The sequence below is a fragment of the Leopardus geoffroyi genome, chromosome C3 (assembly GCF_018350155.1).
Source record: "Leopardus geoffroyi isolate Oge1 chromosome C3, O.geoffroyi_Oge1_pat1.0, whole genome shotgun sequence".
Classification (NCBI taxonomy): Eukaryota; Metazoa; Chordata; class Mammalia; order Carnivora; family Felidae; genus Leopardus; species Leopardus geoffroyi.
The window spans coordinates 46,201,340-46,215,951 of NC_059338.1; the positions used below are offsets into that span (position 1 = coordinate 46,201,340).

Genomic DNA, 14,612 nt, shown 5'->3' on the forward strand with positions numbered 1-14,612 from the left:
TGGATAGGTCTGCTGCAAACCTGATCTGTCTTCCCTTGTAGGTTAAGGACTTTCTTCCCCTTGCTGCTTTCATGATTCTCTCCTTGCCTGAGTATTTTGTGAATTTGACTCTGATATGCCTTGTTGATGGTTGGTTTTTGTTGAATTTAATGGGAGTCCTCTGTTCTTCCTAGATTTTGATGTCTGTGTCTTTCCCCAGGTTAGGAAAGTTTTCTGCTATGGCTTGCTCACATAACCTTTCTACCCATATTTCTGTCTCTTCCTCTTCTGCGACCCCTATGATTCTGATGTTGTTCCTTTTTAATGAGTCACTGATTTCTCTAATTCTTAAACCATGCTTTTTTGCCTTACTCTCCCTCTTTTTTTCTGCTTCATTATTCTCCATAAGTTTGTCCTCTAGATCACTGATTCTCTGTCCTGCTTCACCCATCCTTGCTACTGTAGCATCCATTCAAGATTGTAGCTCAGTTATAGCATTTTTTATTTCATCCTGACTAGCTTTTACTTCTTTTATCTCTGCAGAAAGGGATTCTAATCTATTTTCGACTCCAGCTAGTAATCTTATTATCGTGATTCTAAATTCTGGTTCAGACATCTTACTTGTATCTGTGTTGGTTAAGTCCCTGGGTGTCATTTCTTCCTACTCTTTCTTTTGGGGTGAATTCCTGCTGAATTCTGTGGTTCAGCTTGTGAAGATTGTTGTGTTAATCCTCAGATCAGTTTTCTAGGTATGCAGGATGGTTTATTGTTGGTCTGGCTGTATTTCATGGACGTGAGACACACAAAAAACTTCCATGCTGGTCCACCATCTTGGCTCCTCCCTCACCTTCTAAACTTTTTGAACTGGATTTTTAATGCCTTTTATCATAAAGTACTCTTCTTTCTTTTTTTTTTTTTTAATTCTAAAACACTGCTTGATTTTTCACTACTTTTTGCCTCATTAAGGGCACATTTTGTAGCTCTTGATTTTACATCTATGTTACAAGAGCATGAATAGACTTCTAATTTACATACTACCCCCTTAGCCTTGTCCACGTTGTCTTTAGGGGGAAGAAGAAGCAATATTGTTGAATTATTTTGAGAGTGGGATCCAAAGTATTCCAAGGATGCAATTAAGTTCACCTTGGCTTTAGTATTTATTCAAAATTTGGGGACGCCTGGGTCACTCAGTCGGTTGAGCATCTGATTTCAGGTCAGGTCATGATCTTGTGGTTCGTGAGTTCAAGCCCTCTGTTTGTGGTACTCTCTGCTGTCAGTGCAGAATCTGCTTCAGAGCCTCTGTCTCCTCTCTCTGCCCATCTCCCATAGGTGCACATGCTCTCTCTCAAAAATGAGTAAATGTTAAAAAAATATATGCTATTTGGTTTTAGCTCTTGCAGTGCTGAATAATTGAATGCCTACTGCAACATTTCTGCATTCCTGAATCCATGTGTGATCAATGATGTTGTGTTGGTTATCATTGTATCTACTGACAGTAACAACATCAGTAATATGTGGCATATTGGATTTATTGTTAATATCTGAATATTCACTTTCATATGTTAATAAGTACTCTAGATGTAACTTATGTGAAATTTTCTTTTTTCAGAGACAAACTCTATGTCACAGTAGGTATTTTAGAACTGTCTCATCATGTGTTTAAACAATATGGGATAGAAGCTATTATATATTGAAAAGTTTGGACAAAAGAAAGCTGTGCTTTGGAAACATTAGTATCAATAGTGCAGAACTTCTAACAACCATTGGTTGTCTGCAAAGAAAGTGGTTCATTTGCTGTTATTTATTTATTGGAAAAGTGAACAAACTTATTTGCCTCAAGATTCTAAGTATTTCTTTATGATATGTGGCATCTTCTGTAAAAATCTCCCTATTCACCTATAGGGAAGGTCCCCAAATTGGTGGGACCTCAGTGAAAGCTGAGGTACAGATGAAAAAACAGAGAGAATTTTGTCATCCTGAAAGCCACTTAACATCATTCCATTACCACAATTCTCGATCCATGGTTGATGTATACATGGATGTATCAGCAGTGAAAACATTAGCAAGGGTAACAATCTTAAGTTTGCTTTTGAAAGTTTCAGAAAGCATTTTTGTGAGCAGTGCACTGTCAGTTTGTGGGATTTCTCTGGTAAGTTGCATCATCACTATTGACCAAATCTTTTTAAGTCCAGGAGTTGAAGAGGTGAGAAGTTGTACCTCAGTTACTATTAGATAGAGGGCAGTATTGCCACCAGCAGTGCCCATTATTGGCAGAATTAACCAAAAAGTAATTTATTCTTCAATTGAGCTAAGTTGAAAGTAAGTATACAATTCAATATCCTGAAGGTACATCATGATCACCAACAGAGCAGTCTAACAGCTGCTAGTGTTGAGAAATTGTTTCTGTAGGATGTCAAATTTAAAATGGCTACTAAACTTTTACATAACACAAGTGTAATAATAGTTTTGACAGAATTTCACATTTATTCTTATATCACAAGAGTTCATCAAGAATGGTGTTTCAACTTCAGCTGAAAATTGATTTTACACTGTCAGTCATAAAAAAATAAGTACTTTAAAAAAATGAAGAGTATTTGCTCCATGTCTAACTTATATCTAAAAAGAACTCAGGGGGCGCCTGGGTGGCGCAGTGGTTAAGCGTCCGACTTCAGCCAGGTCACGATCTCGCAGTCCGTGAGTTCGAGCCCCGCGTCAGGCTGTGGGCTGATGGCTCAGAGCCTAGAGCCTGTTTCCGATTCTGTGTCTCCCTCTCTCTCTGCCCCTCCCCCGTTCATGCTCTGTCTCTCTCTGTCCCAAAAATAAATAAACGTTGAAAAAAAAAAAATTAAAAAAAAAAAAAGAACTCAGAACTTTAGTATTTTGGGGTTGCAAGTATAAAACCGCATTATCACAGTATATAGCATTTTGCAAAACTAGTTGATAAGAGATGATTTTTAATATTTAATTTTGTTGGCCTTTTAAAAGGTATTGTATTCAGTTTTCATTAATTATGACCATGTAGACCATAGTGCCTAGATTGCTACAAAAGATGCAGTACAGTGTTATGAAGAACAAATAAGGAATGTGAAAATGCTCAGAGAACTACAGGGTCCCATTAAAATTCTTGAGTTATGTTCTGTTTGTTGTTTTCCTGATTTTTCTTTAATACAGCCAGCATCTTAAACTGGGTATACCAGTAGATGCCAAACAAAGTCCTATTAAAATTAAAATTTAAATTCTATCATTATTTACTAACAGATAAATAATGATGTGTAGTCTTTTTGTAGGAGGAGATAGAAGATAAAATCAGATGAAGACCTAGGTGAAACTCCTATTAAAAACTCCGAGATGTTTATAGTTTGCTCTTTTGTAATGAATTATTTGAGAAGTCACCTATTTACTATTTCTTTTTCCCCTGCCAGGCTATAAGCTAATTGGGAGTAAGGACTCAGTGGATGTATCCTCCACTGCCTCTCCAGTGCCTAGCACAGTGACAGGCAATTCGAACGCACTCAAGGATTTATTGATATGAATTAACAGATTGTGTTTCATTGATTTGTTTTCACCTTTCTTTTTGACTACAAAGTAGTATCTACTTTTATTAAGCAGGAAAATATCACCTCTAGCTGTTGCTACTTCTAACATTTTAGTACATTTCTTTCAAGACAGTCAATTCGAATGGACTCAAGGATTTATTGATATGAATTAACAGATTGTATTTCATTGATTTTTTTTCACCTTTCCTTTTGGCTACAAAGTAATACTACTTTTATTTTTTTTTTTTTAATTTTTTTTTTTCAACGTTTATTTATTTTTGGGACAGAGAGAGACAGAGCATGAACGGGGGAGGGGCAGAGAGAGAGGGAGACACAGAATCGGAAACAGGCTCCAGACTCTGAGCCATCAGCCCAGAGCCTGACGCGGGGCTCGAACTCCCGGACCGCGAGATCGTGACCTGGCTGAAGTCGGACGCTTAACCGACTGCGCCACCCAGGCGCCCCAATACTACTTTTATTAAGCAGGAAAATATCACCTCTAGCTATTGCTACTTTTAATATTTTAGTACATTTCTTTCAAGACTTTCTATTATGCTTATTTAAATTGTTGAGACCACATTATATATACAGATTTGTGCCCTGCTTGATTTTTGCTGAATGTGATATCAACATGGTATATCAATATGTTTATATCAATATGTTTTGCTGAATGATATATCAGTATGTTATATCAATATGTTTTGTTAGATCATTGAAAACTTTCATAAGTATCATTTGAAATAGCCATAATGTAATAGCATATTTCTTAGTCATATCTAAAATTTTAGTATTTACTACCTTACTTTTGTTATTATAAATAATCCTGGATTTTAAAAAAGTTTTTAGTCCATTTTTAATTTTTTTCACCTTGGTATAGATTTCTAAAATGAGAATTAGTAAGTCAAAGAATATGAACATTTTTAGAATTCTTAATTATATAGTCAAAAATTCCTTTGTGGAACTGTTACATCATTTTGCATTTCTACCATGAGAGAGTCCATTTTTTAACCCATTGCCAGACTTAATGCTATTTTAAAATCTTTGCTAATTTGGTAGAAGACAATGGTATGTCATTATCATTAGCGTGTCTATGATTAGTAGGGAAGTTAAACTTTTTTTCTCAAATGTCCGTTAGCCATTCCCTTTTTCTCACCAGTAATTTTCTGCTTATGTCCTATTCTAGAGTCAGTACTTTTCGATGTGCTTTTTATTTACTAAGGTTGATAAGTGTCACATATATAACAAATACCATTTCCCAGTTTTAAAATTTTTATTATCTTTCAATATGCTAGAGGGTTTTTTTTAATTACAAATAATTTTTTTAATGTTTATTTTTGAGAGAGAGACAGAGCATGAGTGGGGCAGGGGCAGAGAGAGAGGGAGGCATAGAATCTGAAGCAGGATCCAGGCTCGGAGCTGTCAGCACAGAGCCTGACACAGGTCTCGAACTCACAAACCATGAGATCATGACCTGAGCCAAGTTGGCTGCTTAACCGAATGAGCCACTCAGGTGCTCCAGTATGCTAAAGTTTTAAAGTAAATAGTCATTTTTTTTTAAGTTTTATTTAAGTAAGCTCTACACCCAGCATGGGGCTCGAACTCACCACCCCAAGATCAAGAGTTGTATGCTCTTCCAACTGAGCTAGCCAGTCGCCTTGTAAATAGTCATTTATGTTTATTATTTCCCTTTGCAATTTTTCTCACCGCTGTGAAGTTTAAGAAGTTCTCTATTAGGAAATCGGATAAATACTCCCTTTTTTCCCATATGGCTTTTAAGGGATTAATATGAAGTGTAGCAATTATGGTAATTATTTTGCACTTAAGTGTTTAATCTGTAAGGAATTCATATTGCCCGATATTATATGAAGCTATAAATTTGATTTTTTTCCAAATAGCAAACCAGTTATTCCAACACCATTTGTAGAGTAATTCTTTACATTTCATTCTTAGTGTAGTCATGTATTTTTTATGATGTTTGTGTCAAGCCAGTTCTGTCATTTCCCTAACTAAAATGATACAGTGCAACATTACATACAATCATGTGTAACTGTAATGTAACTTAGGTTTCTGTGCTGCTTTACAGATTGAATGTAGAAACCGACACTCCAGGAAGGAGACCAAAAATCAGTTCTTTATCCCCTCAAGGGCCTGTTAAACTCCAGGAAGCATCATATTCTGATGCTAATCAAATTATCTCACAGAACCCTTCTTCAAATGGGACTAAAAAAGATTTAACTAAATATGACAATTTTAAAGATATTAAATTGACAAATGTTAGGAGCAAGGCTGACCATGGAATTAAAAACTTTTGCGGTCCTAAGATTGCCAAAGATGTGAAACCAAAAACAGAAGGCCAAGCAAGTGAAAAACAATGGCCTCATTTACTCACTCAGGGGGAGAAGTTGAAAGAACTCAAGAAAGAAAGGTACAGGAAATTTAGAGACAGTTCTGAAAAATGTGTTTTGGGGAAACGCAAGAGAATCCATTTTTCTCAGGATTGTAATTCCGACAAGATAATCAAGGAATCCCTTGAATCTAGAAGAAGGAAGATCAGTTTCAAAATCCCAATAAAATCCCGTGATACTCTCCAGAAGCTTGTAGAAGAGAATGTCTTCAATTTAGAGTCTAACAATTCAAAGACTAAGCAGGAGAAGAAAGAAAGACTGAAAGGTTCCCAAGCTTCATTAAATTTGACTAGGCACAAAAGTGAACGTTTATTTTCAGAATCCACGTATAAACAGGCTGTACATGAGTGGAAAGGAAAATATCATCATGAGCATCGAGAAAGTAATGATTCAGGTTCTGGTGAAAACCCAATCCAGGTAAGGTGGTGCAAAATGAGAATGTTGGTTGTAGCAAAGAATTTTATTAACAGTCCGGTTTGAGTTTTTTCTATTATTAATAGTGATCACAGAGAGCGATTCACCTTAGTCAGGAAGATATTTGTTGGTTCCTTTATTTTACCTTTTTAATTCCAACCTCCTTAGGAAGATAATCCCAGTAAGTATCAAGGATACTTGGTAATAGAAGGTAATTGTGAAAAGGTAGAAAGCAGCACTTCCAGAGAGTCCTTTCAAAAAAGCACTGTGACCGTCTCTTAGGCTCTTCTCTAACCCTGGTTACTATGGAACATCCAGGTTACTCTTCTGAAGAGCTATTCCTTTAACGAGTCGTTTTGGAGTGCCACTACCAGGCACTGCAATCACAGTCTCTGTTTTCAGAGACTCCTTCATGTGAGGAGACACACAAGCAATCATCTTAAGTCTAATAAGTACTTATCACTTAACATGGGAATACAGAGCCAGGGAATAATGGCCTTGTACACTGTAGAGGGGTTACTTAAGAAAGGTTTGCTGGACAGGGTCACATTTAAACTGAGAGCTAAAGAATGAAAAGGAGTTATTCAGGTGAAGCCAGGTAGGGTGGGATGGGAGAAGCAGGGATGTTCCAAGCAAACGGAACTAGTATACAGAGATCCAGCCTGGATTATGCAATAAATCAACACGTGTGGACTAGTTGGAGAACCTAATCTCTCTAGCCTCGTTCCTGTGGCAAATAAAATTATTTATCTTTATAACTTTTTTTTAATGTTTATTTTTGAGGGGCAAGGGAGGGGCAGAGAGAGAGGGAGACCCAGACTCTGAAGCAGGCTCCAGACTCTGAGGTGTCAGCACAGAGCCCGATGCTAGGCTCGAACTCAGGAGCCATGAGATTCAGACCTGAGCTGAAGGCAGACACTTAACCAACTGAGCCACCCAGACACCCCTAGAATTATTTACCTTTAAGAGAACTTAAGAACTTTGGAATTTCACAACTTCCGACAGCCTGATGTTTAGAGACTGCTTATAAACGGGTGGTTGAGCCTACCTGCTTTTAGGAACGAAGACTATAAGATACTTCCTAGGAGACACAGAGGGATTATAACTAGGGAGGCTGGAAGAGCTGGAGAGAGTACTTTTCATTCAGTGAAACTGAAAGAGTCCAAAGAAGAAAACAGTTGAGTTTGTTCTTTTTATTGCTTTCTTAAAAGAAAGCTCCAGTTTTCTTGGGTTACAACCAGTTCTCTAGAGAAATGTGAGAAAGGAATTTGAAGTTGCAAGATGTTCAGTGAACACTTTGGTGTCACTGCTTGATGTTCCCCCTGTACTGTGCATGTAAGGAACAGTACGAGAAAGCCCCAGCAGTACACCTTACAGTCTCTTTTTGTCTCTAAATAGAATTACCACATAAATCAAAAGAGGTACTTAGCATGAATATTAATTAAGTTGTAGGAGAAGCAGTTTTTGCATGATTACTTTCCAGCTCTTGGCATTAAAACTCCTTATAAACTGTTCCTTTGATAGCAATCTAATCTGACTTAAAGTCCTTTAAACACAGAAGCAGCAAGTAAATACTGTTCTTATCTTAGTATATTCTCCTTAGCATATTATTGACAGTAGTTAATCTTCCTAACATTATGTTTGTTGTTTTTCTCACAAATTCTTTAATAGATAATTATCTTCCTAAAATAATGAGTATACTTCACAAGGAAATAATTATTATTTTCTGGATTTGGTAATCCTGTTATTTAGTAGTCCCATTATGCTTTCCGAAGAGAAAATACCTTCTTTTGTTTCTTATATTTTATAGCCCTTTGATAGAGACCCCTTCATTTGCACCCTCCCCTCACCATTGAAAACTAATGGTCCAGAGATTTATAGTTCATAGGCCACTTTTATTTTTATTTTTTTATAGGCCACTTTTATAAATAGCATCCTCCTCCTACAGGTCTATGAGGTAGCAATTCAACAGTTTATCAAACATTAATTAAAGCTGCCTATTATGTATCAGGTACACTTCTAGTTTCTGGGGATTTAGAGATGAATAAGATAATCTTTGCCCTCAAGAATTTCCCAAGGAGGCAGATTAGTAGACAAATACAGTTGCAATACAGTGAAATAAACATTAGAGCCCTAAGAATTGGGCTGGTGTTAGTATAAATTTGGGGGTGAGTTAAGGAAGGGCTGACAGAGTGGAGATTCTTGAGCTTGGTGTGAAGGGTGTGTAGAGCAAGAAATAAGAGTTCTCCCAGGGTGGAGGGCCAGCATGGTAATGGTAGCAAGTCATGAGATTGTCCCATGGCAGAGCATACATGGGGACTTAAGTTGTTCAGTATGACTAGAGTTGAGATGTGTAGAAAATCTGCATATAGGAGAGGGAGTGGGAGAGGAAGCCAGGGTCAGGCAATGGACTACTTTGTATCCCATGGGAAAGATTTGTTCTGTTTTATCTTGTGTGCCTTAGATGGTGTAGAGAGCCACTGAAATATAACCAGGGAAGCAGTATAATCTGGTTTTCAGTTTAGAATCACTCCAGTAGATAAAGCCATTGTTACTCTCATTATTGATACTCCTTTTTGTCATCCCCAGGGAAGGCTGTATCCCAGTTCATTTATTTAATAAAGTGTGGTAGGAGGAGGCAAACAAATGCCCACTGAGACTTTCTTTTTTTAATAGGGAGAAGTCTTCAGGAACAATTGACCTAAACTTTTTGGTTTGGAGAAGTGATAGAAAATTTATTAAAGTCACTGGAAGTGGCCTGTGGTCAAAGAGAGTGAAGGGTAGTAGTGACCTATGTAAACGAACAACAGGACTTTAAATATCAGGAGTTGTAGGAAATTCTGATAATATTCTCTGGCTTGTTTGGCACTTCCTAATGGAAGAGAACCTTAAGGATCTGGTGAGATTTAAAGTCAATTGGAGAAGAGATTGTAAAATCCAGAGTCATGACACAGTAAAGCTATAATGAGCCTATGTGTGTGATGTATATGGTATTATACCATGTGAAGACTGGTGTTGGGAATTCAGGATGAAAGCTGAATTCCCAGTAAAGCAACCTATGATATACTTGTTTAAAGGGAATATGTAATTTATACCATATATAGCTGCCTGTAAAATACATGTGAATTTGGTGCTATTTTGCAGAATTCTTAGAAGATGATTTAATTTAGCAGTGGCTTTTGCTGAATTCCCTGTTACCTGTACATAGGGTCAGGTAAATCTCATCTGCTTAGCAAAAGTGCCAGTGGAAAATGGAGAGATTTTTTACTTCTGTTGAAAGACAAAAATTAAAACACAGACCTCTGGTGCTCTACCCATGTATAAGACAACTATGCATTTTTCAGCTTTTCTCCTTCAGCCATATCATAATCTTTAGGTTCCCTTTGTTTTGTCATGTTACTTCTATTTTTATTTTTTTAAGAAGATGTTAAGTAATCTCTACACCCAATGTGAGGCTTAAATCCACAACGCCGAGATTAAGAGGCACATGCTCCACCGACTGAACCAGCCAGACGCCCCTGTCATGTCACTCTTACAAGTGGGTCGGCTACTCCTGGGTGAAAATTTCCCACCATTGAAGGCCAGCTTGTTTACCTTGGTCATGGTTCTTTCTGTTTCTCAGGGTGGCATGTAGTTCTACTCTTATAATACAAGTATTTTTAGGTGAAGGAGTAAACGTTAAACAATTTCTATCTTGTTTCATTGACTTAACCTTTCTTTTAAAAAAATTTTTTTTAACATTTATTTATTTTTGAGAGACAGAGACAGAGTGTGAGTGGGGGAGGGGCAGAGAGAAAGGGAGACACAGAATCCAAAGCAGGCTCCAGGCTCTGAGCTGTCAGCACAGAGCCCGATGTGGGGCTCGAACTCAAGACTACAAAATGATGACCTGAGCTGAAGTCAGACGCTCAACTGACTGAGCCACCCAGGTGCCCCTTGTTTCACTGACTTAACAGAATGAGGCTTTTTTATTTTAGGGGAAGTTTCTATCTAGGGACAATTTGCTTTTTAGGGGGGGCATTTGGCTGTTAAGTAGATAGAGACATATTTGATTGTCAAGATTGGGAGGGAGAGGTGCTGCTGGTATCTAGTGGGTAGAGGCAAGGGATACTGTTAAACAGCATAATGCACATAATAACCCCTAAAACAAAGAATTATCTGATGCCACATGTAAATAGTGCCAACGTTACAAACCCTACCCTAGGTATATACTTCATCCTTAACTAATGAAATTACTTTTCATTTCAGAGTTTTGAAGCTCCATGTTCTTCAGTGTCCCTTGAAAGTATTCAAGATACAGATCAAGAGGTTACTGATATACTTATTTACTTTGAATATTTTAATGAAATTAAGTCAAACAGTTCCTATATTTATAGATTAAAAAAATGGCTATGAAAACCTTGATAATATGAAAATAACAGTGATATCTCTACCTAATATGTAAGTTTGTGAAGTCATGAAAAAACTAGCTGGAAAAATACTTAATTTACTTGATCACCTTTATGTCTTTGTTTTTAATAAGCTCTAAACTGGTTTGAATAAAGAGCATGGAGCCTGTGTCCACAAGTTATATGAATTCTCATTTAATATTATCACACATTTGCATGCTTATACCTAGGCTTGCCAAACTGCAGTGTGATATTAACTTGTTGGCTTCATTTTTCTAATCAGCAATAAGATGAAAATATTATTGAAAATGAGAGTGCCTGCATTTTTTTTTTTTAACCTGTTGGCTTCATTTCCCAGCTGGAATCTCCTGATTGACTCTCATGAAATTATTGCGTAGAATTTTATGTTTCTTGGTCCTATATTAAAATTAAATTCGTGGAACACTTTGTTGCAGTTTCCTATTTGAAGAAGACTTTACAGCCATATTGATTACTTCTTATTTGTGATGGTCAGTTGTATTTTTCTGTCTTGTGGGTCGGTGCTCCTTGAGAGAAGAAAGATTTCTCACCCTTTCTCTAAAACTAGATTATATTTACAATCCTTCACATCAAAATATATCAGGGAGTTACTTCCCTGAAGTGAGAAGGGTCTTAAAGTCTAGATTTCAGTTTTTGATGGTTCATAAACAGTCTTAGAAATCGCAAGAAGAGGTTCATCATCCAGATGTAAACATATTTGGCTCCCAGAGTACGTTGAAGTGAAAACATGGGATGAGGATGAACTTATTTTGAAGGGCTACTAGGGAGTAGGTTTTGTGCAGGGAACTTCACATTATTTCAGTCCTTACAAAACTACTACCAGGAAATAGATATTTAACATTCCTATTTCATAGGTGAACAAATGGAGACCCAAGTTAAATACTTTGCTTGCCTAAGGTTACAGAAGTAGTAAGAGAAGAGCTAGTTTTAAAACCCTGCATTTTGTTTATAAATCTGTATTCTTTCATCTTGCGGCCTCCGTATTTTTGTAATTTTTTTCCCACAAACCATTTCATCTTCGGTGAATTAATTAGAATTAATAGCTTTCCAGCCTTTTTAATCTAAAGAGGAGATAATTCAAAATATTTTACTGTGGGTCTTTTGCTATTTAGATGCAGATAGTGGAAGAGCTCCATGCTGTACGTGTGGGGAAAAGTGTGGATTTACCTGTGGTTTTATCTTCCGGGGAGTTAACGAGCATGGAGATTGACTTGGTGGACGATGATGTACATTCCTCTCCTGGTATATCCTATATGTAGATGATGATGTTTATGATCTCCTGTACTTTCTTAGGAACCTAATGTGCAAACATTCAATTTTTATAGTATTTAGATGAAAGATGTTAAGGTGTGCTCATTTGAAATAAGGAAGTATGATATATTTCTTCTAGCTATAGGAATCTGGTCAAATATTTGTTTATCATCACATTATTGGGCAGTTGGCCATATTTTTGCCAAGCGTCAGTAATCACAGTTATCTATTATTGTGCTATCAATGATCAGAGTTGTCTTTCAGTCTTGGTCTTAATCCTAACTTTTGACAATGTCAGCTTATGTAAAGCACTGATCAGATATAATGCAAATTGCTCAAAGGTATTATACTCATGGTTTTTTTATTTATGTAGTAAAGTTTTGATCAATTTTACCACTGGGAGAAGATAATGATAGATATTATCCAAAATCTATTGGCATACTGGTTTGAGTTGTGTTTATAAAAATAGTATTGCTACATCACAGTCACATTGCACTTTTCAGTTTGCTAAGTGTTTTCCTGTGCATTAATTTGTCTGATCCTCACAGTGGCCCTGTGAAATAACAATGCTGGTGTTGTTATCTGTTTTCTTTCACTTTCACGTGTTTTTCTTTTCAACTACATTTCACTCACCGTATATTAAAATTAGCTTATAAATTATACGTGCACAGCTGCTAGTGATGCAGAATGGGGCTTGGGAGCATAGTTAACTGCCAGGGCAAATTAGTTCATGATTTAAAGTCCACTCAGAAACAATTCATGATGTTTTACTAGTAGATAATTAAACATTGATTACTGTCCCTTTAAGGATTAAACAGTTTTGTTTTTGTTGTCTAAAGGATTGCCTTGTCTTAAGAATACCATCAAAATTCTATGATACCAAATTTTAGTTATTATACAAGTCTTTTATCAAGTGCCATGAAATCCTAACTTTACTCTTTTTCTCTAGCAAAAAGTGCTTCAGATAAAAAGCTTCTAATTGTTATTGACACAAATATTCTGATGAATCATCTCAAATTTGTTAGAATTTTGAAGACCACAGAAATCCCAGGTACTTATAAAACGTGATTCTGATTTTCTTACTTGAGTTGATATTTTATATCAACAATGATGTGGGGTATTTTTTTTTCACAAACACGTTTCCACTTGGATATGCTATGAAGTATATATATTAATATATGTATGTTAATAATCAGCATAAATTAAAAAAAGAGCCTTGAGAGGTTAACCTAACAATCTAAACTTACTCTTCTTTGATCTCCAATAGTATTTATTTTTGTACAATTATTTGATTCTTGTATCTGTTTTTAATTTCCATTTTTTATGTGTTATCTCTTCATTAAAAAAATTTTTTTCATGTTTATTTATTTTTGAGAGAGAGAGCTAGTGCGTGGGAGGGGCAGCAAGAGAGGGGGACAGAGGATCCCAAGGGGGTTCTGTGCCGACAGCTCAAACTCACAAACTGAACCATGAGATCATGACCTGAACTGAAGTCAGACACTTAACTGACTGAGCCACCTAAGTGCCCCGTGTTATCTCTTCAGTTAGACTGTGAATTCCTTACTTCAAAACTTCCAGTTCTCCTAAAACAATTCAATTTAGTAACCAAATAAACATTTGACTTCTAAGAAATCTTTTTTTATTTTTCAGGCTTTGATAGACTTGTGTTAATAATTCCCTGGGTGGTTGTACAAGAGCTAGATCGTATGAAGGCAGGAAAACTACTAAAACATGCCCAGCACAAAGCTATACCTGCAGTTCATTTTATCAATGACAGTCTCAAAAATCAAGATAAAAAGCTATGGGGTCAATCAATACAACTCGCATCTCAAAAAGTTTGTAAGTATGGTTCTCTCAGGATGTTTTCTAATTAAGGTTTATTTGGGTGCTGACTCATGATTGGAGGGAAGTGGTGCAAAATGTAAAAGAAAAATTTATAATTAGGCACCTGGCTGGCTCAGTCGGTGGAGCAAGTGACTCTTGATCTCAGGGTCGTGGGTTCGGTGGAAGGATTACTTAAAAAAAAAAGAAAAAAATCTTTATTATTTCTTCTAAAATTTATTTATTTATTTTGAGAGAGAAGAAGAAGGGAGGGTGTGGGGGAGGGGCAGAGAGATAGGGAGAAGAGAGAATCCTAAGCAGGCTCTGCACCGCCAGTGCAGAGCCCGAAGCAGGGTTTAAACTCACAAACCATGAGATCGTGACCTGAGCCGAAGTCAAATGCTTAACCAACTGAGCCACCCAGATGCCTGATAAAAACAACAGCAACAAAAAAAATCTTAAAAAATAATTTATAATCATTGGAATATGGAATGGCCAGGTGTAGTGATGGTTTGGGATAGATATTTGGTTAGGTTTGGTTCAGAGGTTTTGATTTTGATTTTTCTGCTTCTTAGGCTATGTCTGTATTTCACAGTGACTGTACAATTCTGTATGTATAGTTTTCTCTATTACAATACTTTGGATTCTTTTTGTGTGTGTATGAATATCATTGTTGAGTGATGAAGCCAGTAAGTGATCTAGGTTTCGAATCTGTCACTGTATGCAGTTAGTATGATGCAGGGAGAGGCATTGTTTTCCTCTGGTTTGTCAGAATCTGT

At 36.5% G+C, this 14,612-nt stretch overlaps 1 protein-coding gene across 5 annotated transcripts in view; it reads left to right on the top strand.

Annotated features, from left to right (window-relative positions):
• The window catches only part of SWT1 (SWT1 RNA endoribonuclease homolog), a 103,478-nt gene that overhangs the window by 13,589 nt on the left and 75,277 nt on the right, over nucleotides 1-14,612 (top strand). For 4 of the 5 annotated variants that reach the window (XR_006705814.1, XR_006705813.1, XM_045452683.1 and 1 more), the window contains exons 5-9: nucleotides 5,599-6,337; nucleotides 10,583-10,642; nucleotides 11,874-12,003; nucleotides 12,962-13,063; nucleotides 13,663-13,851. Coding sequence is in view for 3 of the 5 variants with exons in the window: in XM_045452683.1 (XP_045308639.1) it covers nucleotides 5,599-6,337; nucleotides 10,583-10,642; nucleotides 11,874-12,003; nucleotides 12,962-13,063; nucleotides 13,663-13,851 (1,220 nt within the window). In the remaining 2 variants the exon portion in view is untranslated. The remainder of the gene's footprint in view (nucleotides 1-5,598; nucleotides 6,338-10,582; nucleotides 10,643-11,873; nucleotides 12,004-12,961; nucleotides 13,064-13,662; nucleotides 13,852-14,612) is intronic. The other variant, XM_045452682.1, reaches the window with a different exon arrangement.